Source organism: Hyperoodon ampullatus, assembly GCF_949752795.1.
Source record: "Hyperoodon ampullatus genome assembly, chromosome: 2".
Taxonomy (NCBI): domain Eukaryota; kingdom Metazoa; phylum Chordata; class Mammalia; order Artiodactyla; family Ziphiidae; genus Hyperoodon; species Hyperoodon ampullatus.
Window position 1 is genome coordinate 36,976,292 of NC_136915.1, and position 25,195 is coordinate 37,001,486.

Below are 25,195 nucleotides of genomic sequence, written 5' to 3' on the forward strand. Positions count from 1 at the left end.
CTCACCGACCATACACAAAACAGATAGTGGGTCAGATTTGGCTCACAAATCATACCTAGCTGGCCCTTCACTGAGAATGCAGCAGATATATCTGCATGGGAATAGCCTCCCCACCCCAGATGTTTTCTATTCTTAAGAACCTATTACTGTTGACCCTTGAACATTTGAACTGCAGTGCATCCGCTTATATGTGGATTTTTTTCAACAGTACACACTAGAGTACTACATGATCCATGATTGGTTACATCTGAGCATGCAGAATCATGGTTATGGAAGAACTGCATATATAGAGGGCTGACTATAAGTTATATATGGATTTTTGACTGCATGCAGGGGCAGTCCCCCTAATCAGGTTGTTGTTCAAGGGTCAACTGTTTATAGAAATACACTTAAAATATCTCTATATCCAATGATACTCCAAAAACCTGGAAATAGATGTCTTGGATTTTTTGGGTCTTCATTATATTCTTTTAATTATGTCTGTGGAATAAATGGTTTCTATTTCCTTTGAGAATTCCCTGCTACTTGTGTCTTCACGACAGAATCACTTGTCAGTGCTGTGAAGATTATTCAAAATACTTATATGCAGTGAGCTGTACAAAACCTTGTCTTTTTTTTTTTTTTTTTTGCAGTACGCGGGGCCTCTCATTGTTGTGGCCTCTCCCGTTGTGGAGCACAGGCTCCGGACGCGCAGGCTCAGCAGCCATGGCTCACGGGCCCAGCCGCTCTGCGGCATGTGGGATCCTCCCGGACCGGGGCACGAACCTGTGTCCCCTGCATCAGCAGGCGGACTCTCAACCACTGCGCCACCAGGGAAGCCCCAAAATCTTGTCTTTTAACTGCAAACTCTATTGTTCAGGAGGGCAGTATTTTTTGGAGGTTAAAATGGGCTGTGCTGGGCTTCCCTGGTGGCGCAGTGGTTAAGAATCTGCCTGCCAATGCTGGGGACACGGGTTCGAGCCCTGGTCCTGGAAGATACCCACATGGCGCAGGGCAACTAAGTCCCTGTGCCACAACTACTGAGTCTGTGCTCTAGAGCCCGCGAGCCACAGCTCCTGAGCCCACGTGCCACAACTAGTGAAGCCCACGTGCCTAGAGCCTGTGCACTGCAACAACAGAAGCCACTACAACGTGCACCACAATGAAGAGTAGCCCCCACTCACCACATCTAGAGAAGCATTGCTTCTGTGCACAACAAAGAAGACCCAACACAGCCAAAAATAAAAATAAAATAAATAAATTTATTTTTAAAATGTGGGCTGTGGAGTCAGATGTTGATTTTTAAAGCCCAGTTCCACATCTTACTAGCTATAATATTGAGTGAGTTATTTAACTGTTATTGCTCAGTTTCTTACTATAAAGTGGGATCATAATAATTGCCCAAGTATGAGATTCCACCTATCCATTTACCCTTATTGGTGTCTGGTAAACTGGGAAGGCTATAGCCCCAAAATCAGACCTGAACCTCAGCTTGCCTCCTGCTTCATGCCCCAGATTTCATTTCTTCAACTCATTCATGTAGCAAATATTTCGTGAGTATCAACTTTGTGCTTTGTAATTGGGATAAAACCGTGAAAATTTTAAGCCATATGAACAGCCTTGTAAGCTTGATTGGAAAGGATGTCTTGTGAGCTGAAGTCTTAATGAAGGGGGAGAGTGTAAATGCGAACAGCAAGGGAGGGTAGGAGGTAGTATTTCTGGTTAGCATGAGCAATGAACAGGTTTTCTTTTTTTTTTTTAAGTAAGGTGACGTACTGGTGACTCAGAAGCATAAATGGAGTACAAAGAGGATATTAGGGACCTTCAGATGCATGGGGTATAGAAGAAAGAGCAGCCTCCATCACATAGGGCTGTAGAGGAAATGGTGTTTTCAGTGAAGACCCAGGTTTCTATGAAATTAGAAGATGGAAGGAACATTCATTGAAGAAGTCGAGGCTTCATGGAAGACAGTGGAAAGTTAGAATATGGTGAGGTGGGAGAGAAGTGGGAGATTGAACCATGAAGAAGAAGCAGACAGCAGTGACTTGAGCATGAGAAAACTGATGAGGATGTCATTGAGGGAGTGAATAACCAGGATGTGAGGCTGGCGTGTTGGGTTTTGTTGGCCTCAAAGTTGTCCAAGAATTAACCTTGTGTTCCCTGGGGGGTAGGCACTCAGGCTGCTCAGTGCAGTCAGCTGCAGCCCAATTGGATGATGCCTCCAGAGGGTTCAAGTCTGGTCCCTGGAGAGGCTCTGGCTTCCCAAAAAGGAGTCTGCTGTTCAAAGTGGAGGGTCCTAGGGAAAGGCTCAGGGCTACCGTCTGCTGCCCAGACATCGAGGTAAGCGCTTCCTCATTCATTCAACAGCTTTCTTGAGCAACTACTATGTGTCAGGTTCTATGCTCTGAGGATATACCAGTGAACAAGGTGTTCAGTCAACAAAAAGTGTGATAAACAAGTAACGTTTTCAGTGTCTTGGAAGGTGATGAGTGCTATGAAAGAAAATAGAGCAGGACAAGGGAATGCTGGAGAAGAGATTGCAAGTTTAAATGGGACGGTTAGAGCAAGCCTCAATGAAAGGTAGATGTGAGCAAAGACTCAGTGGAAGAGAGGGAGTTAGCCCTGCCTGTATCTGGAGGCAGAGCACTCAGACAGAACCCTAAGGAAATCTCAGTCTTGGTTGTGAGGAACATGACACCGGAGCCGGGGAATGTGCCCATTAGTCCAGCAGAGACGGGAACCATCTGGAGTCTTGAAGGTGCCAGACCCTGGTGTCCAGGTGTGTTTTTCCTGAGCTGATGTCAGCCTTCTGGAAGCTGACTTAATTAAATGGTGGTGTCATCTGTTTCAGCTGGGTGTAGGTGGGTGCTCCGTGTGCTGGGAAAGCTCCTGTCTGCTGCCACAGTATGATGTTTTATGGTTGCCATGTGGGCAAGAGCATGGAGGCGTTAATGCTCAGTCTCATTTCATAAGGAATTCCTTGTGAAGACAAGGATATAGGAGCCAAAACTAACAACTTTTAACCCCCAACGGCTTGTGAAAACCAAGCCAATTGTGAAAGACCTATAAACATGGGACAGTCTAAAATATACCCTGAGGCATAGCTTACTATTTCCAGAACAGCCTGTCAAGTTCCCTATGGCTGCATGGGGAACTTTTCCTTGTGGGGAAAGTGTTTATTGAGCACCTACCATATGCCAAAAGCCAAATTCCTACTTTGTAGCTCACCTGGAGCTCTCAGCACAGTGGTTCTTAACCTTGACTGAACACTGGAATCACCTGGGGAGCTTAAGAAATTACTGACGTCTGCCTCCCACGCCTTAGAGATTCTGAAGTCATTGGGTTGAGGTGTAGCCTGGGCTTTGGGATTTTTAAAGCTCCCCATATGAGTCTAATACTGCTCTAAAAGATTCCATATCCTGTCTGAGGAACTCTTCACTTTCCCAGGTGATTGATACCAAAAATAAACTCACCTTTGAGGTGAGGCCTCTGCCTGTACATAGGACATGGCTGTATACAGTGTTTCTCAGTACAGGACTTCACCACCCAGAGATTCTGATTTAGTTGATCAGGAATCAGGCTCAGTTGCCTTAATGTTTAAAAGTTCCACCAGGTGATTCTAACATGCCAGGGTTGAGAACCAGGGTATAGCCTTCAAGCCTATCACTATAACCATATTTGAATATGGTTTGAATATAATAACTACTGCAGAATGTAGTAGTAGTTATGTTAGGACAGTTGGATTGTGAGTACTTTTTTCCTTTTGAGTTTACCTTTTCTGTATTGTCCTTATATACCTTTAAAATGAAAAAATATATCTGGATGTGCCTTCTTTTCTGTAGTTAAAAAAAAAAAAACTTTCGGGACTTCCCTGGTGGTCCGCACTTCCACTGCAGGGGGCGTGGTTTTGATTCCTCATCGGGGAACTAAGAATAATTTCATATTCCAATTGTTCATTGCTGGTATATAGAAAAGCAACTGACTTTTGTATTTTAACCTTGTATCCTGGAACCGTGCTATAACTGCTGGTTAGTTCCAGGAGTTTTCTGCCAGTTCTCTGGGATTTTCTACATAGTCAATCATGTCATCTGTGAACAAAGACAGTTTTATTCCTTCCTTTCTCTAGTTTTTTTCTTCATGGTCTTTTAAAATCTGAATCAATTGAAGAGTTTCCTGTAAATTCTATTGGCCTATTTAAATAGTTCTTCATTATCTATATTTGGAATAAATATTTGTGTAAAAACTTAATATCTGTCTCTTTTCTATGCTGTCAAAGCTCCAAGAGGTCTAAGGATGAGACATGATAAGTCTGGAGGAATGAGCAGACCAAATCATGCAGGGCTTTAGAGATAACAATAAGAAGTTTGGGCTTCATCTTGAAGGCAAAAGGTGCCATCGAAGTATTGTAAGCAGTTGAAAAGCATTAGTTTTGACTTGTAGGAAGGTGATTTTGGCCGTGGGAAGGTAGATGGGTTGGAGAGGAGCAAAAGTGGAAAGGGAAATAAGACTTAGGAGACCTTCATAGAAACAAAGAGCAGGGGGACTTCCCTGGTGGCGCAGTGGTTAAGAATCCGCCTGCCAATGCAGGGGACATGGGTTCAAGGCCTGGTCCAGGAAGATCCCACATGCCACAGAGCAACTAAGCCCGTGCACCACAACTACTGAGCCCACACTCTAGTGCCCATGAGCCACAACTACTGAGCCCACGTGCTGCAACTACTGAAGCCTGCGCACTCTAGGGCTGGTACTCTGCAACAAGAGATGCCACTGCAATGAGAAACCTGCATACTGCAACGAAGAATAGACCCTGCTCACTGCAACTAGAGAAACCCCACCCTCAGCAACAAAGACCCAACGCAGCCATAAATAAATTAATTTTAAAAAAAGAGGGCTTCCCTGGTGGTGCAGTGGTTGAGAGTCCACCTGCCGATGCAGGGGACACGGGTTCGTGCCCTGGTCCGGGAAAATCCCACATGCCGTGGAGCAGCTAGGCCCGTGAGCCATGGCCACTGAGCCTGCGCGTCCAGAGCCTGTGCTCTGCAACAGGAGAGGCCACAACAGTGAGAGGCCCGCGTACCGCAAAAAAAAAAAAAAAAAAAGAAAAGAAACAAAGGGCAGAAGTCAGTAGAGAAAATCAATAAAACCAAAAGCAGATTTTTTTGCAATATTAATAAAAGCAGTAAACCTCTAGCCAGGCTAGCCAAAAAAAAAAAGAGAGAAGACACAGATTACTAATATCAGAAATGAAAGAAGGATCATCACTACTGATCCCATGGATATTAAAAGCATAATAAAGGAATATTATGAGCAGCTCTGTGCCCACAAATTTGATAACTTAGATGCAACAGACCAATTCCTTGGAACACACAAACTACCAAAACTCATACAAGAAGAAACAGATCATCTGAAGAGACCTATATCTACCAAGGAAATTGAATCAATAATTAGTAACCTTCCAGAAAACACCAGGCTCAGATGGTTTCACTGGTGACTTCTATCAGACATTTAAGGAAAAGACGATACCAATTACAATCTCTTCCAGAAAATAGAAGCAGAGGGAACACTTTCTAACTTGTTCTGTGAAGCCAGCATTACCCTAAAACCAAAACCAGATAAAGACATTATAAGAAAATTACAGACCAATATCTCTCATGAACATAATGCAAAAATTCTCAACAAAATATTAGCATATTTAATCCAATGATGTACAAAAAGAACCACACACCTAAATGAAGTGGGATTTATTCCAGTTATGCAAGGTTGGTTCAACATTAGAAAATCAATTACTGTATTGCATCACATCAACAGGCTAAAGAAGAAAAATCATATGATCATATCTATAAGGTGCAGAAAAGCACTTGATACAATCCAACATCCAATCGTAATTTTAGGAAAAACTCTCAGCAAAATAGGAATGGAAAGAAACTTGCTCAATAAGATAAAGAACATCTACAAAAAATCTACACCTAGCGCTTCCCTGGTGGTGCACTGGTTGATAGTCCACCTGCCGATGCAGGGGACACGGGTTAGGGCCCTGAGCCGGGAAGATCCCACATGCCGCAGAGCAGCTGGGCCCGTGAGCCATGGCCACTGAGGCTGTGCGTCCGGGGCCTGTGCTCCGCAGTGGGAGAGGCCACAGCAGTGAGAGGCCCGCGTACTGCAAAAAAAAAAAAAAAAAAAAAAAAAAAACTACACCTAACATCATGCTTGATGATGAGAAACTAGATGCTTTCCCCCTAAGTTTGGGAAAAGGCAAGAATGTCCCTTTTTACTACTCCTATTCAGCGTATACTGAAAGGTCTAGCTAATTCAATAATAACAGTAAAGGAAATAAAAGGCATAGATATTAGGAAGGAAGGAATAAAACCGTCTTTGTTCACAGATGACATGATTGACTCTGTAGAAAATCCCAGAGAACTGGCAGAAAACTGGAACTAACCAGCAGTTATAGCACGGTTCCAGGATACAAGGTTAAAATACAAAAGTCAGTTGCTTTCCTATATACCAGAAATGAACAATTGGAATATGAAATTAAAAACATAATATCATTTATATTATCACACACAAAATGAAATACTTAGGTATAAATCTAAATATATTGATATATATAAATTTATATATATAATTACAAGACTCTGATCAGAGAAATCTAGATAAATTGAGAGCTATTCCATGTTCATGGATAGAAAGATTCAATATTGTTTAAATGTCAGTTCCTCCTAACTTGATCTATAGATTCAACGTAATCTCAGTTAAAATCCCAGCAAATTATTTTATGGATATCAACAAACTTATTTTAAAGTTTATATGGAAAGGCAAACAACTGAGAATAGTCCACATAATACTGATAAAGAGAAACAAAGTTGAAGGACTGATGCTACATGACATTAGACTTAAGATAAAGCTACAGTAATTAGGACAGCATGGTATTGGCAAAAGAATAGACAAACAGATCAATGGAACAGAATAGAGAGTCCAGAAATAGAAATACACCAATATAGTCAATTGATCCTTGACAAAGGAGCAAAGGCAATTCAACAGAAAAAAAAGGATCATCTTTTCGACGAGTGATGCTAGAACAATTGGACATCCATATGTAGAAACTAAATCTTTCACCTTACACTTTTCATGAGAATTAACTCAAAATGGAATCTAATAGACCTAAATGTAAAACACAAAACTTCTAGAATATAACAGGAGAAAATCTGTGTGAACTTGGATTTGGCAGTGAGTTTTTAGATACAAAACCAAGAGTACAATTCATGAAAGAAAAAAATCAATAACTTGACTTACTAAAATTAAAACCTTTTGTTCTGTGAAAGACACTGATAAAATAATGAAAAAACAAGCCACAAACCAGAAAAAAATACTTGCAAAACACATGTTTGATTTTTAAAAGACTTTCATTCAAAATATACAAAGAACTCTTAAAACTCAGCAATAAGAAAAACAACCAACCCAGTTAAAAATAGGCCAAAGACTTTAACAGACACCTCATCTGACAAGATATATACAGATGGCAAATAAGCATATGAAAAGATGCCCATATCTCATGTGTCATTAGGGAAATGCAGATTAAAACAAGAATAAAATATCACCACACCTATTAGAATGGCTAAAATACAAAATACTGACACAACAAATGCTGGCAAGGATGTGGAGCAACAGGAAGTCTCATTCATTGTTGGCAGGAATGCAGAATCGTTCAGCCATTTTGGCAACATATTAAAAAGCTAAACATAGTCTGACCACATGATTCAGCAATTACTGTTGTAGGTATTTACCCAATTGAGCTGAAAACTTATGTCTATACAAAACTGCACACAGTGGCACAGTATGGCCCAAATGTTGCACATTGCTCTGGCTTATACAGTAATAAGGGTCTTTTGGTTTAATTATCTTTAAAAAATCATAATCGCCAACAACTGGAAGCAACCGAGATGTCCTTCATTAGGTGAATGGATAAACAAACTGTAGTACATCCAGACAATGGAGTATTATTTGGCTCTAAAAAGAAATGCACTGTCAAGCCATGAACAGGCATGGAGGAACCTTAGATACATGTTGCTAAATGAAAGAAGCCAGTCTGAAAAGTCTACATACTATATGGTTTCAACTGTATGACATTGTGGAAAAGGAAAAACTACGGAGACAGTAAAGAGATCAGTAAATACTACGCTACAGATCTTATGAGATTTATTTAGCCTTTCCACTGAGCTCAGTTACGCACTGGCATGCCAGTTGAAGACAAGTCCCTGTATATGAGATGTTGGCTTCACTTCAGCGACCCTCCTTCTCTGTTCCCAGGAGTCTCCTGATCTTCCTGCCGATAGGGCAGAAGTTTGGAGACAGGCAAGTGAGTTGGACAGAATAATCCAAGTAAGAAAAATTTTAACAACAGGTTTTTTTCCTCATTAAATTAGTGAAACGGGGACTTCCCTGGTGGCGCAGAGATTAAGAATCCACCTGCCAATGCAGGGGACACGGGTTCGGGCCCTGGACCAGGAAGATCCCACATGCTGCGGAACAACAAAGCCTGTGCGCCACAACTACTGAGCCTGTGCTCTAGAGCGCGCAAGCCCCAACTACTGAGCCTGTATGCCACAACTACTGAAGCCCACGCGCCTAGAGCCCGTGTTCCACAACAAGAGAAGCCACCAGAACAAGAAGCCCACGCACCACAATGAAAAGTAGACCCTGCTTGCTGCAACTAGAGAAAGCCTGCGTGCAGCAACGAAGACCCAATGCAGCCAAAAATAAAAATTAATTAATTAAAAAATATTAGTGAAATTATGATGATAATTCAGGTGGTCTAGAAGTAGAAACAACGGAAGTCAAACATTAAAACAGTAGGAATAGTTACTGACATTTGTATAACCTTTCAAAGAATGTTCTGACCTACATTGTTGCAGGAAATCATTTGATCTTCCCACCAGTCCTGTATTTATTATAGCTATTTTAAGAGTTAAGAGAACCGATTATCTCATGCCTGAGGTTACACAACTAGTAAGTGGAAGAACTAGTTGCTTAAACTCCAGTCTTTTTACCTTTAAGCCCACTCTTCTTTCTACCAAAGAAAGCAAAGGCTTTGGTGAGAATAAAGGATGGGTTTAAGAGTCAGTTTCTCTTGTCAAAAATGATAATAATACTTACCCCAGAGTAGGGCTGCTCCAAGGGTGTGCGGAGTCCTGGCTAATATTTTTGTAAGGTCTCTGCTGTATAAATAAGTTGATGGGTCCATGTGAGATGTAATGATTTATTAATGAGGATTTAGAACAATAGGGAAAGAAGAGATACTTATGTATGTGTATATTATCCAATCAGTGCACATGAAGTTTCTTCAGAGTATCCAGATACCCCTTCTTTCTCTTTAGATTCAGGAACCATCTCATCATGTTTTTTTTATTGTCAGGTGTATCATTCCTGGCTAATTTCACATCTCCCACCATAAGAAAAAGGTAGCAGTACTGTTATTATTTACAGTACCATGGCTTTCTGGAACCTGTTTTATAGAAACAATATAGATCTTCTTGTCTCTTCAGTTCTCTAGTACCCTTTATTTCATGCTGGTTACATCATTACTCTTTTTTTTTTTTTTAGCATCTTTATTGGAGTATAATTGCTTTACAATGGTGTGTTAGTTCCTGCTGTATAACAAAGTGAATCAGCTATACATATACATACATCCCCATATCTCCTCCCTCTTGCTTCTCCCTCCCACCCTCCCTATCCCACCCCTCTAGGTGGTCACAAAGCACTGAGCTGATCTCCCTGTGCTATGCAGCTGCTTCCCACTAGCTATCTATTTTACATTTGGTAGTGTATATATGTCCATGCCACTCTCTCACTTCGTCCCAGCTTACCTTTCCCCCTCCCCGTGCCCTCAAGTCCATTCTCTATGTCTGCGTCTTTATTCTTGTCCTGCCCCTAGATTGTTCCGAACCTTTTTTTTTTTTTAAGATTCCATATATGTGTTAGCATATGGTATTTGTTTTTCTGTTTCTGACTTACTTCACTCTGTATGACAGTCTCTAGGTCCATCCACCTCACTACAGGTAACTCGATTTCGTTTCTTTTTATGGCTGAGTAATATTCCTACATCATTACTCTTGATGCCACACTATCCTTATCCTTCATGCTGCCCACGAATACTGGCTTCCAGTGACTCTGAAAGGTTGTGACTGTGCTTTGCTGACAATGACCACAAATGCAAGTCTTACCCAGAGTATGAAGGGGAAATGTGAACTGTAATTAGTTTGTGGTCATGTTAGATTTACCATTTGAAACTACCAAGACTGAATCATGAAGAAATAAAAATCCAAACAGACCAATTACTAGTAAGGAGATTGAATCAGTAGTCAGAAACCTCCCAACAAACAAAAGCCCAGGACCAGATGGCTGGTGAATTCTACCAAACATTTAAAGAAAAAAATACCAATCCTTCTCAAATTTTTCCAAAACATAGAAGAGGAGGGAACACTTCCAAACTCATTTTATGAGGCCAGCATTATCCTGATACCAAAACCAGACAAAGGCACTACAAGAAAAGAAAATTACAGGCCAATATCTTTGATGAACACAGATGCAAAAATCCTCAACAAAATTTTAGCAAACAGAATTCAACAATACATTAAAATTCAACATACACTGTGATCAAGTGAGATTTATTCCTGGGATGCAAGGATGGTGCAACATCCATAGATCAATCAATGTGATAAACCACATTAATAAAATGAAGAGAAAAAAATCATATGATCATCTCAGTAGATACAAAATAAGCATGTGACAAAATTCAACATCCATTCATAATAAAAATTCTCAACAAAGTGGGTATAAAGGAAATGTACCTCAACATAATAAAGGCCATATATGATAAACCCACAGATAACGTCATACTCAATGGTAAAAAAACTGAGTCTTTCCTCTAAGATCAGGAACAAGACAAAGATGGCCACTCTCACCACTTTTATTCATTGTAGTACCAGAAGTCCTAGCCAAAGCAATTAAGAAAGAAAAGAAACAAAAGGCATCCAATTTGGAACGGAAAAAGTAAAACTGTCTGTATTTAGAGGTGACAATATTATATATAAAAATCCTAAAGATTCCACCAAAAAAAAAAACCTGTTAGAATGATTTTTAAAAATTCAATAAAGTTATAAGATACAAAATCAATATACTAAAATCAGTTGTGTTTCTATACACTAATAATGAAATATCAGAAAGAGAAATTAAGAAAACAATCCCATTTACAATTGCATCAAAAAGAATAAAATACCTTGTAATAAATTTAGATTAGGAGGCGAAAGGCTTTTTACACTGAAACTATAAGACACTGATGAAAGTAATGAAGAAGACACAAATAAATGGAATATATTTTGTACTCATGGATTGGAAGAATTAATATTGTTAAAATGTTTATAGTATCTAAAACAACGTACACAGTCAGTGCAATCCCTACCAAAATTTATCATTTGAAATTCTATAGTGTAAACATAGAATAGCACATCTTCCAACCATGTTTCTCCTGGACTCTTTTAGCTCCACATGCCTAGGTCTAAGGGCTGTACTCCTTAAAGGATTATTGTAAAGTTATATTAGATAATTATGTCCAGTGTGTGTGTGTGTGTGTGTGTGTGTGTGTGTGTGTGTGTGTTTTAATAAAATGTAGAAACAAAATTGAATTGGAGCAGTTGCAAGAGATTCCTGGTGGAAAGTCTCGGTGAGAATTGCATATACAGCTCAGGCTAAAGCGTTTGCAAGAGCTTACTAGAGAGCATCCTCCCAGACAAAATGAAGTAAATTACAAGGCCCTGGAGACAAAGATAAACTGCAGTAATGTCAGCTCCAGAATCACTGATCAAAGAGCAGAGTGGCTGATTTGTTGAGAAGATACTGCAGTGCCCCATAACAAGAGCTGAAAGGCAGGGCCTCCATAGCTGAGAAATACCCCAAATTCCAGATCATGCAAATCAAGCAGTCCCTCTTCTCTTAAAGTGATAGAAGAGACATGAGACAGTGCCTCCATGTTTATCACAGATCACTGTAAGTGAGGCAAAACTCTATAGAAGCCCAAGTCTGCAGCGGAGTTCACAAAGAGCAATAGGTCAGTGATGCCCAGGGCAGGATGGACTGGCACCCCCCAAATGTGGGTGAATGAAGAGACGGTTGATAATTCAGGAAGAGCCAGCAGACCTGTAATCGTGGGGGAGAGGCAGTCAGAGGAGATAAAAATTGTCCTTAGGGAGAAAACTTTCCATCTTGGAGCTTGAAAGGCTCTATGGCAGTATTAAATAACCTTTCTTACATAAAGGCTATTTCAGAAGAAAAAAAGAAAATGAAAATGTTTAATGACGGGCTAGGATTACTAAAGCTAACCTAAGCTGCTTCTGCCATTTCCCAAATCATGTCGTCATTCCAGAAGCATCTCTCTAGTAATTGCAGAAGTGCATCTTCATCGGGAAGGTTAGAGAGGATAGAACTGAAGAAGCAGTGGTGGGGTGAACTCTGTGCTGAGAGTTCTTACCTGTGTTTATCATGCAAGTCCTCCCAGCACAATTGTACTGGCTACTTAACTTGATTAAGTTGCTATATTTGCTTAAAAAGAAGCTAATATTTGTTAACTATGGTTTGTGAGGCAGTGTGCTAGGTGTTACACACATGGTCTTACTCCGTTCTTGCAACCAGTTCCTTGAACTGCTTCCTGTAAACTGGCACCTGGAATGAGGGAGGGGGCACAGTAGGGGGCTAAGTTCAGTCTTTTCTGAGAGGTTCTAGAAATTAGCCCATTGGTCATGAGATGCCCAACAACACTGATCTATACAGTCCTAATCTTCAAAGTCCTTTCTTCATTTTCCCCAGCCATCACCACCTCATACCCACACTTCCTGTCAATTAACCTTCCAAGTCAAGGTAACCAATTGAGTTCAGTCCAACAAACATTTTGTTGGGTACTTATATACTCAGTGCCACTCATGGTACTCTGTGCTAGGCACTATACTCAGATTTCATGGTCTGAGAGAGAAAGATGTTTAAATGGACAGTTATTCCTTTTTTTAAAAAAATATATTTATTTTTTGGCTGCATTCGGTCTTGGTTGCTGCACGTGGGCTTCCTCTAGTTGTGGTGAGCAGGGGCTACTCTTTGTTGCGGTGCACGGGCTTCTCATTGCGGCCGCTTCTCTTTGTTGTGGAGCGCAGGCTCTAGGCACACGGACTTCAGTAGTTGTGGCATGTGGGCTCAGTAACTGTGGCTCACGGGCTCTAGAGCACAGGCTCAGTAGTTGTGGCGCACGGGCTTAGTTGCTCCATGGCGTGTGGGAATCTTCCCGGACCAGGGCTTGAACCCGTGTCCCCTGCATTGGCAGACAGATTCTTAACCACTGTGCCGCCAGGGAAGTCCCTAAATGGACAGTTTATTCTTCAGGGTAACAAGTGCTAGGCCATAGTTATGTCCTAGTCATCACTATATCCCTAATCCCAGGCCAGCGTCTGGCACATAACAACAACGAGACTGTTACAGTTAGCATGTACTGAGGGAGAACTATGTGCCAGGCATTGTACTAAACATTGTATTCTCAACATAATCCTCACAACAATTTTATGAGGTATTAGTATAATTCCAGTTTTAAAGATGTGGAAATTAAGGCACAGAGCAGTTAAATAACATGCCCAGCTAGTAAGGGATAGAGCCAGGGTACAAACCCAAGCAGAGTGACTCTGTTGCCTCTAAATATCTGTTGAGTGAATGAATGAATGCATGAGTGAGAGGATGGAAGAGAAGGAGGTGGGAGAGAAAGAGAGTGGGGACAAGTGAGCAAGGTCAGGTGACTGTCAGCTCTAGGTAAGATGGGGTCCACAGGCAGGAGAGGTTGGTTCTGCTTGGCAGGGGAAGCAATCATGAAAAGTTTCACAAAGGAAGTGGTGCTTCACCCGAATGTTGCAAGATGAATAGGTAGTCACTGGCCAGGGCAGGGCAGGGTAGACAGAGCTAAGGCCAACCTTCTACTTTTGTGGTAGATCCTTTCCCTCTCTCACCTTCTCAGGGACATTTCTCCAGCTGTCCCATTTCTGCTGCATCATGCTTGAGTTTTTCTCTTATTCTAACCAGCTTATATGCATGCTGAAAAATTTCCTAACCTCAAAAAAATCTTTGCCTGCAATTTCCCTCCAGCAATTGCCCCATTTCTCTGTCTCCCTGTATAGCAAAACTTCTAAAAATGATAGTCTCTATTCCCTGGCTCCAATTCTTCTGTTTTCTCTGAAACCCGATGAAAGCAGCATTTCACCCCCACACTCCAGTGAAACAGCTCTACTCAAAGTCAAGAGCAACCTCCATGCTGGCAAATCCAGCTGTCAATCTTATGGCTACCTTCCCAGGCCGAGCACAGTGTTTGATGCAGTTGGTCCCTGTATCCTTCTTGAGACACTTCATTCCTTTGGCACCTGAGACATCACACTCTCTCCTGATTATTTTTCTATCTCAGGGACTGCTTCTTTCAGCCTTTTGCCACGCTACTCCTCACCTCCCAAATGTTGATCCTTAAAATGCACACGGTGATCAGGGCACTCTCCCACTGGAAATCATTCAGTGACTCTCCCCAGGACAGAATCCAAACTTGAGCATTGGAAACCTCCGCCACCTCACCTGTCACGAAGTATTTGTGTGGTGCTCTAGAGGACAGCCAGCCCATCCAAATGTTCTTTCTCACCACACCCTCCAAGATGTCTGAGAGCTGAGTGGTTCCCATTTGCAGATGAGGAAGCTGAGAAGCAGATTGTCCTTCACTTGCCCAAGGTCACGCAGCTTGCAGTGTCCTTTATGAAAGCTTCTAATTCCAGGTCCTGTATTCTTCCCATTTACAACCTGTTGTTTGACCTGATTCCTTAAGCTTGGGGCTTCTGAGTGAAGCAGAGGCGTGGAAGTCTGGTTCCTTCTTTGAGGTGCCAGCCTCTCCGTCTGGATTTCCTCTTAAGAGAGCACTGGTTTACACTCTTCACCCCAGGCACTTGGTAGTCACGTTTGCAGGACAATGGTGCTCTTACTGGTCGAAATTCTAAATCTCCCCAAATGAAAGGCCAGCTGCAGAGTATGAGAAGAACAAGGGCTGAATGATTTGATCAGACATCTGTGGGGGCCTCCTGGCATTTGGAGTGTGAGCGCCTTAGAGAAACTAACTATTCTGGCCTGAGGGAGTTGGAGACTGTTAATCTTGGTGGTTTTGACCGCTCACTGCCCCAGAGGTCCCAGCCTGCTGTATGACTCAGAATCCCCAACACTCCCCCTATTCTTCTCTCACTGGGATAGTCAGGAGGCCATTTCTAAGGCATTTTAATTTGGTAATAACTTGACATGGCCCACTATGCCCAGGGCTGTATGTTTTAGAAGTTACTGTTGTTTGGGGTTTGGTTTAGAGCTGCTCCATCCTTAATATCTGACTACCCTGCACTGGCATGGGAAGAGCCTTTCCTGGTGGGCTCTGACTTCCTGTGTTCCATCTTGCCTGTGCTCTTTCTTCTCCATTATGGATTACCTGAGTCCATAGACCCTGGACTATCCCATAGCCTGATTCTTTTTTTTTAATTAAAAATTTTTTATACATTTTTTAAAGGTTACTTTCCATTTACAGTTATTACAGAATATTGGCTGTATTCCCCATGTTGTATAGTACATCCTTGAGCCTATCTTACACCCTATGGTTTGTACCTCCCACTCTCCCACCCATATTTTGTCCCTCCCCACCCTTCCTGCTGGCAACCACAAGTTTGTTCTCTATATCTGTGAGTCTACTTCTTGTCTTGCTATAGTCACTAGTTTGTTGTATTTTTTAGATTCCACATATATGTGAGATCATACAGTATTTGTCTTTCTCTGTCTGACTTATTTCACTTAGCATAAGGCCCTCCAGGTCCATCCATATTGCTGCACATCTAGAGCCCTGATTCTTGAAGCATTTTGCCAGAAGTTGATGATGTTCACTAGAGAGAGGAAGGATGCGGCTGAAGATTTGTCTGCTGTTGTACATGCATTTCTATGTGCATTTCTGCAATGCACTATGTTAAAGGGACGACCACCATCCATCTTTCCTTTTCTTTGTGAAACTTTCTGGAATTCAGAAAGACCATAGGAACCCACAGTACCAGGCAAGCAAGCAGATGGTGGGGGATTGGAGACAAGGATATGAGGGTCTCATAATGCCTCACTGCTTGTTACACACTTCCAGAGAGCTTCTCTACCCCATCTCCAACTGCAGTGACCACTCGTGCTGTCCCTGGACTCTGTGCTTCCCTCTGTGATGGCACTGACTGGGATCCACACCAGGGCGGTACCATATTAAGAGCTCCTGGGCTTCCCTGGTGGCGCAGTGATTGAGAATCTGCCTGCCAATGCAGGGGACACAGGTTCGAGCCCTGGTCTGGGAGGATCCCACATGCTGCGGAGCAACTAGGCCCGTGAGCCACAACTACTAAGCCTGTGCATCTGGAGCCTGTGCTCTGCAACAAGAGAGGCCGCAACAGTGAGAGGCCTGCGCACTGAGATGAAGAGGCCCCCACTCGCCGCAACTAGAGAAAGCCCTCGCACAGAAACGAAGACCCAATGCAGCCAAAACTTAATTAATTAATTAATTAATTAATTAAGAGCTCCTGCACTCGTGTTAGAGAGAAATAGTTTCACGTAATATCCACTACTTACTAGCTGTATGCTCTTGACTAAGTCTCTTCATCTTTCTGAGCTTGTATGTAAATTAATAATTAATAGCACCTACTCACCTGGCTATTGAGAGGAGTAATTGAAGAAATCTATAATGTTTTCATCACTGTGCCTAGTCCAAAAGCTTCCGGTAGGTTTAGTAATTGCACCGAAGTTTATGTTTCATTTCTGAAATACAGTTGTTTATGTAAGAAAATACTGTTATGTAAACTTCTCTTGTTAAACCCTTGACTTTCTTTTGCCTACCAAATAAAGGCCCAACTCCAGCTTGTCACTCAGCATTTACATTTGCATTTCAGGCTTTAAATTTCATTGGTAGGGAAAGCTAAAAAAATGTAGATTTTTTAGAAGAAATTGCACATAGATACAGATGAGTTTGTCTGAATTCAGTGAGCAGTGACTCTGTATAAGACGCTGGGCTAGGCTCACAGGGCACTGAGTGAATCACACATGACGCATGATAGGCGGTGGCATCATGGTTTCTGGCTGTCCTGTATAGGCACCAGCCTCCCCTACCCTGGACCCACCCCGCCCCCGCCCCTGCAGAAGGCAGCCTTGAGGGAAGCCTCACCACAGGGCCCCAGCACAGCAGAGCAGCTGGGCATCAGAGGGCTGGCAGCTGGCCCAAGGGTGGAGACTGGGGAGGTTGGGACTGGGAACTGGCAACGAGCCAGGGCTCCTTCAGGTGCCCCAGCACGCAGGGCCTCCAGCCCCAGCAGTCACCAAATGTGTCTTGTTCTTCCACTTCTCTAGACTGTACTGGGCAGGGTTTTTGGTGGCAGGGCTGTGACTCCAGCTGCACACTGAACACATATGGACACTGAAGCCCAGAGATATGAGATGACTTGACACTACAGTCACACAGCAGCAAAGCCAGGGCTAGAACTCACAAGCCTTCTGAAAAATAGTGCTTTCTGACTTATGGGCTCCTGAGATTGTCTTATGTCCAGTCCAAGTGTAGTGAGATTGTCAGGACCATTTTGTTCCTTCAGAAAATCATAAGGGGGCTTCCCTGGTGGCGCAGTGGTTGAGAGTCCGCCTGCCGATGCAGGGGAGATGGGTTCGTGCCCCGGTCTGGGAAGATCCCACATGCCGCGGAGCGGCTGGGCCCGTGAGCCATGGCCGCTGGGCCTGTGTGTCCGGAGCCTGTGCTCCGCAACGGGAGAGGCCACAACAGTGAGAAGCCCACATACCGCAAAAAAAAAAAAAAAAAGAAAATCATAAGGGTCTTCTACGTGCCCATCTCTGTGCAAAGAACTGGAGGTACAGGGTTAAATCAGACCCTGACCTTGGGAATTTACAGTGCAGTGAGGGAGACATACTACCAACGACTGCAGTTCTGTATAGCGAGTGCTGGGCAATCATGTAATGCGGGTGGCAGGGGGTGGACACTGAGCGCAGGGAAGCACTTGGCTCAATCTGGGGGTCAGGGAATTATGCCCAGAGAAATTGACATCTGAGCTGAGTTGTGAAGGACCGGGAGGCATAGGCAGGAGGAGAAGGACAAGGAAGAACATTCCAGGCACAGAGGATAGGAGAGCAGGAGAGCCTCCTTAACTAAACGCCCCAACATGTATTTGATCTCTATTCAGGGCACTGTGAGTGGTTCCCACTGGCTGGATCGTAGTGTGTGGGGAGAGAATAGAGGCAGATGAGGCTGGACATGTAGACATATTCAGGAAGGTTGAAAGGGCAGTGCCTGTGACTTTATCAAAGTCTGGCGGCTCTCTCCTTAGGTTTCCAGGCTCTACTCTCCCAGTCTGGGAGCCTGGATGGAGTTCCTGATTTCCCTGGAATCGGGCTTACTGCAAAGAATCTATGCAAAACCCAGTGAGCTCTTTTTACCAAATTCCACTGCCGGGCCTTGCTTGTTTACCTACCTATTCCTTTAGGGTTTCTTGGCTCCTCCCCCTTACCCCCACCTCCAGGGCCTTGGTGTGGAAAAGGGGCTGAAGTGCTGATTGTAGGGAGTGAAGCTTTGTTCAGGGTTTAAACACCTACAGCTCTTCATGAACTAGTAACCACTGCCCAGTGCCTGGCAAGCTGTGACTCTCTTTCTCTTCCTATAGGCCTGCTGAGTTAGCCACCAAGTACGCAAACTTTTCAGAGGGAGCTTGCAAGCCTGGCTATGCTTCAGCCTTGATGACTGCCATCTTCCCCCGGTAAGTGCTCCTGTTTCTTCCCATCACCTGGATAGCCTGGTCCATGGCCCAGGACTCAGACACCCTGCCCCTTGTGGCAAGTGATGTGCCTCTGAGAAAATGAGATTTTGTGGTACCTTTCCTCCTGTGTCCTTGAGTCTGTGGGTGCCTGGAAAATACTTTGCTTTTGGTTGGTTCCTACTCCAGTCCCACTCTAGGCCCTTGCTACACCTTACACCCATCTTCCTCTCAGAGCTTGTACCTGCCAGCACAGCTCACTTCTGTGGAGGAAAGAGGCGAGGTAGAACCTACGTGGTTCCCCTTGGAAGCCAGGTATCCAGAGGCAGCCAGACAATGTTCCACAGCACAGAAGCTCGTAGTCTTTTTTGGAAGCTAGGACCAACTACCTGGCTTCAGGGAGGCAAATCCAAATAAAGCAGGAAATAAAGAGGAGTTTCTGAGCCTGGCGTTCTGGAGTTCCTGATTTCCTTGATAGGAGCTGCTGAAAGAAGCTGTGCCAAACCCTGGGAGATCCTTTCACCCAATTCCACTGAGAGGCCTTGCTTGCTTATCCGCCTTTTCCTTTCGGGTTTTCTTTCCTGAAACCTTGGTGTGGAAAAGAGCCTGACATGCTGCGATCATCTTGTCTGCTGTCCGAGTGCAGTGAGACCCTTGGGGTCGTTTTGTTCCTTCAGAGAGTTATAGGACTATCTGACTTGGAGGGGATGTAGGAGGGGCTGCTCGGGACCTCTGGGAGTCAGGATGTAGCACTCGGACCACCAGAGGAGCCCTAGGGGTGGCCTCTTGGGGTGGGCTGTGTTCACGGGGGAAGGGTATGCACTCCATCCCTTAGAAGGCTGAGGTTAGGGCACACGGTGTGCTTGCAAAAGAATGCTGACAAACAGCTTGCCCAAAAGCAAGTCCAGGATATTTGGATTTTATGCTCCTTTTCTTTCCTAATGTCATCAATCCAAGCTTAGCTCCTTGTATAAAACAGGAGGCTCTGCTGGCTGAATATCTGGTGTTCAGTTAGAGATCTCTTTGTCCGGGGTCTGCCTTCTGACTTGATTCCAGTGTTTTGCTTCCCCCAGCTATTTTCTGAGCACTTCTTAAGTGTCTGGCACCATGTTCCATATTCTTGCATGGGTTTTCTCAGACCTACATTGCTCAGGCCCCTGGACCAGACACCTGTGAGTTTTCCTTGACCTGTGTATGGGTTTTCTAATTGAAAGTAATACAAGCATGTGGGGAAAAAAAACTCAAACAGTACAAAAGGGTATATATTCCCACTCCAGATCCCAGAGACAGCCAATATTACCATAAACAGGAACATACCGTATTTATTGTACTGTATCTTGCTTTTTACTCCTAACAATGTGTCTTAGAGTTTATCCTATTAACAGCATATATGGATTCATCTCATATTTTAAATGATTGCATAATATATAATTGTTTGGAGGTGTCATAATTTTATTAAAGATTTGTTGAGGTTTAATTTACATACAGTAAAATCTACATATTAGTATAGTTGTATGAGTTTTGATAATACCTTTGTGCAACCACCGTAACAGTTAATAGAATACGTCCAACATCACCCCCAAAAGTTCCTTCATGCTTCTTTGCAGTTAACCCCTCCTTTGACCCCCAAGCCCTGACAACTACTGTCCCTGTAGTATTTCCAGAATGTCATATAAATGGATCATATAGTAGCCTTTTGAGTCTGCCTCTTTTGTTTAGTATAATGCATTTGGGATTCACACATGTGTGTAGCAGTTGCTTGTTCCTTTTTATTGCTGAATAGTATTCCATTAAATGGGCATAACATTGTATGTTGTTTATCTATTCAACAGTCAAAAGACATTTGGGTTAATTCCAGTTTTTAACTATTATAAATAAAGCCAATATAAACATTTGTGTAGAGGATGTATGCTTCACTGCATAAGAATTTGCCAAACTGTTTTCCAAAGTGACTATACTGTTTTGCTTTCCTGCCAGCAAAGTATAAGAGTTTTAGTTGTTTTATATCCCTGACATCAATCTTTTTAATTTTAGCTGTTCTAGTAGGTTTAGAGGGAAGGGAAGGCTTAGAGGGCTTACCAGGGAAGCCCTGCTTTCGATGTTTTATCTAAGAAGTCTTTCCCGGGACTTCTCTGGTGGCACAGTGGTTAAATGTATCATTTTATTTTTAGATTCCACATATGGTCAGTTACTAACAGAGGGATGTTGAAGTCTCCATTTATCAGTTTTTGCTTCAATATATTTTGAAGCTCTGCCATTTAGTGCATACACATTTAGGATTGTAGGCCCTTGCTGAATAGACTCCTTCATTTTTCTGAAATGTCCCTTTTTCACTGGTAATAATCCTTGTTCTGAAATCTTCCTTGTTTGATATTAATATAACCACTCCAGCCTTTTAAAAGTTAGTTTCATCATGGTATATGTTTTTCTATTCTTTTACATTTTCTGGTGGAGAAGGAGTTTGTATGTTTATACCCTTGAGCATCAGAGAAGTTGGATCTTAGAGGTGTGGTTGGCAGCAGTCCCTCCTTTTACATTTAACCTATCTGTTTCTTTAAAATTAGAGAGGGTTTCTTGCAGACAACACATAATGGAGTCTTGCTTTTTTATCCAATCTGACAATGTCTGCCTTTTACTGGAATGTTTATACTGTTTATATTTAATGTAATCATCAGTGTGGTTTGGCTTAAATCTACCATCTTGCTGTGAGTTTTCTGCTAGTTTCTTTTTTCCCTTCCTTTTCCTGCCTCCTTTTGGATTAATTGAGTGTGTTTTATGGTTTTATTTTACCATAAAATAAAACTGTTGGTTTAATAGCTATGCCTCTTTGTTTTATGTTTTTTATGATTATTCTAGAGTTTACAATATACATCATTGATTTATAATCTACTTTTAAATAATATTATAGCACTTCGTTTAGAGCTTATGAACCTTAGAACAGTATACTTCCATTTCCCCTTCTGCCCTTTGTGCTATTTTTGGTCATATTTTACATTTATGTATTATAAACCCACACAACACTGTCCTTATTTATTTTTGTTTTAAACAGTTAATTATTTAAAGTGAATTAAAAATGAGCAGGAAAAGGCAACCTACAGAATGGGAGAAGGTATTTGCACATCATATATCTGATGTGGTGTTAATATCCAGAATATATAAAGAACTCCTACAACTCAAAAACAACAACAAATGGGTGAAGGATTCAAATAGACATTTCTCCTAAGATGATATACAAATAGCCAACAAGCACATGAAAAAATGCTCAATATAATTAGTCATTGGGGAAATGCAAATCAAAACCACAATGAGAGGGCTTCCCTGGTGGTGCAGTGGTTAAGAATCTGCCTGCCAATGCAGGGGACACGGGTTCAAGCCCTGGTCCAGGAAGATCCCACATGCCGTGGAGCAGCTAAGCCCGGGTGCCACAGCTACTGAGCCTGCGCTCTAGAGCCCGCAAGCCACAACTACTGAGCCCACGTGCCACAACTACTGAAGCCCATGTGCCTGGAGTCCGTGCTCTGCAACAAGAGAAGCCACTGTAATGAGGAGCCTGCGCACCTCAACCAAGAGTATCCCCTGCTCGCCGCAACTAGAGAAAGCCGGCGGGCAGCAACGAAGACCCAACACAGCCAAACAAAACAAAACAAAAAAAAACAGAGTGAGATACTACCTCACACTCATTAGGGTGGCTGCTATCAAAGTAGCAGAAAATAGCAAGTGTTGACAAGGATGTGGAGAAATCAGAACCCTGTGCACTGCTGGTGACAATGTAAATTGGTGGTGCAGCCACTATGGAAAACAGTATGGTGTTCCTCAAAAAACTGAAAGTAGAATTACTATATGACCCAGCAATTCTGCTTTTGGGTATATACCCAAAAGAAATGAAAGCAGGGTCTGAAAGAGGTATTTGCACATCCATGTTCTTAGCAGCATTATTCACAATAGCCAAAGCAATCCAAGAGTTTGTCAATTGATGAAAAGATAAAATGTGGTATATACATGGAATGGAATATTATTCAGCCTTAAAAAGAGGGGAAGTTCTGACAGATGCTATGGTGTGGGTGAACCTTGAGGACATTATACTAAGTGAAATAAACCAGTCATAGAAAGACAATACTGTTTTATTTCACTTATGTGAGGTACCTAGGGTAGTCAGACTCACAGAGATAGAAAATAGAATGGTGGCTGCCAGAGGCTGGGGACAGGGGGAAATGAGGAATTCCTGTTTAATGGATATTTAATAGACAGAGTTTCAGTTTTACAAGATGAAAAGCATTCTGGAGATTGAGTGCCTAACAATGTGAAAGTACTTAACACTACTGAATTGTACACTTAAAAATGTTTAAGATGATAAATTTTATGTTATGTGTATTTTACCACAATTTAAATTTTAAAAGTTTTTAAAAATTAGGATGAAAAGTCTTTTTTTTCCCCCCTCGGATTTGTTTTCATTCTCCCTTTGTTTTTTGTTTGTTTTTTTTTTGGCTGCGTTGGGTCTTTGTTGCTGCACGTGGGCTTTCTCTAGTTGTGGTAAGCCGGGGCTACTCTTCATTGCAGTGCACAGACTCTAGGCCTGCAGGCTTCAGTAGTTGTGGCACATGGGCTTAGTTGCTCCGCAGCAAGTGGGATCTTCCTAGACCAGGGATCGGACCCATGTCCCCTGCATTGGTAGGCGGATTCTTATCCACTACACCACCAGGGAAGTCCCTGAAAACTCTTTTATAGTTACCCACAAACTTAGTTTTACTGTTGCTCTTTCTTCCTTTGTGTAGGTACATATTTCTGTATGGTGTTCTTTTTCTTCTGCTTGAAGAACGTCTTTTAACATTTCTTATGAGGAAGATCTCATGGCAATGAAGTCTATCAGCTTTGGTTTGTCTGATAAAGTCTATTTTACCTTCAGTTTCCAAAGTTTGTTTGTTTTTGGCTGTGTATACAATTCTAGGTTGACAATCTGACACACCTGCAATACTTTAAAGATATAACTTCACTTTCTTTTGGCTTGTATAGTTTCTAACGAAAGTCTTCTGTCATTCTTACCTTATTTATTTATTTAAATTTTATTTTATTATTTGTCTGCGTCAGGTCTTAGTTGCAGCATGTGGGATCTTCACTGTGGCATGTGGGCTTCTCTAGTTGGGGCTTCTCTGTAGTTGTGGTGTGCGGGCTTAGTTGCCTCTGGTATGTTGGATCTTAGTTCCCTGACCAGGGATCGAACCCGCATCCCCTGCATTGGAAGGTGGATTCTTAAGCATTGGACCACCAGGGAAGTCCCTTTACCTTTTTTCACTTTGTATGCAATGTTTCTCTTTTCCTCTGCCTGCTTTTTGATATTTTTCTCCTTATCGCTCATTCTCAGCAATTTGATATGATGTAGTTTGTTGTGGTTTTCTTTATATTATTCTTGGCTTGCATTTATTTATAAATAACTATAGTTTATAGTTTATTTTTTAATCAAATTTGGATGCTTTTTGTCCTTATTTTTTCAAATATTTTTTTCTGCCCATCACCCTTCCCAGGATTCCAATTACATGTATGTTAAGCCATTCATCCAACTGGTTTGTTTGATGCTAGGTTTGTTTGGTGTTTTTTTCCCCCAATTCTTTCTTATTTCTCTTTGTGTTTCATTTTGGATAGTTGATATTGCTATGTTTTCACACCCACTGATATTTCTCTTGTGGTGTCTAATCAGCTGTTAATCCCATCTGGTGTGTTTTCATTTCAGATATTGTGTTTTTAATCTCTGTGGTTCCATTTAGGTCTATTTATATCTTTCATTTTATTCTTTATTATGTTCATGTGTTCTTCTACCTTCCTGAACATAGAGAATATATTTAGAATAGCTATTTAAACATCCTTGTCTGGTAATCCCATCATCTGTATCATTTCTGGGATGGTTTCTATTGATTGATTTTTCTCCTGATAATGGCCTATATTTTTCTGATTCTTTGTATGCCTGCCTGGTAATTTTTTATTAGATTCAAGACAATGTGAAATTTATGTTTTTCTGTGCTAGATTTTGTTATGTTCTCTTAAATAGTGCTAGTTTTGCTTGGACATGTAGTTAAGTTACTTGGAATCAGTTGTATCCCTTTGAGATTTGCTTTTAACATTGCTAGTGCAGGTGTTGAGCAACCATTTGTCTAGGGCTAATTTATCCCCATAACTAACGGAGTACCTGTCTAGGGACTGGACCCAATGCCTTGTGCATTATGAGGCATTTCCACTCTGCCTGATTTATTTCCACAATTGTTTTGTGAATACAAACAATTCCCAGCCCTGTATGAACACCAGGAATTGTTTGATCTACCACTTCCCGGTGGCCTTTCCTCAGCCTCAGAATTTTCTCT

The 25,195-nt window shown here is 42.1% G+C and overlaps 1 protein-coding gene across 13 annotated transcripts in view; it reads left to right on the forward strand.

Moving 5' to 3' along the window:
* Positions 1 to 25,195, forward strand: part of ST3GAL3 (ST3 beta-galactoside alpha-2,3-sialyltransferase 3) — a gene marked incomplete at its 5' end in the record, with an annotated part of 200,612 nt that overhangs the window by 109,495 nt on the left and 65,922 nt on the right. For 11 of the 13 annotated variants that reach the window (XM_079697750.1, XM_079697751.1, XM_079697755.1 and 8 more), the window contains one exon: positions 18,756 to 18,848. The exons of the other annotated variants lie outside the window; for them this stretch is intronic. In XM_079697750.1, coding sequence (XP_079553876.1) covers positions 18,756 to 18,848 — 93 coding nt within the window. The remainder of the gene's footprint in view (positions 1 to 18,755; positions 18,849 to 25,195) is intronic. 13 annotated transcript variants of the gene reach the window in all.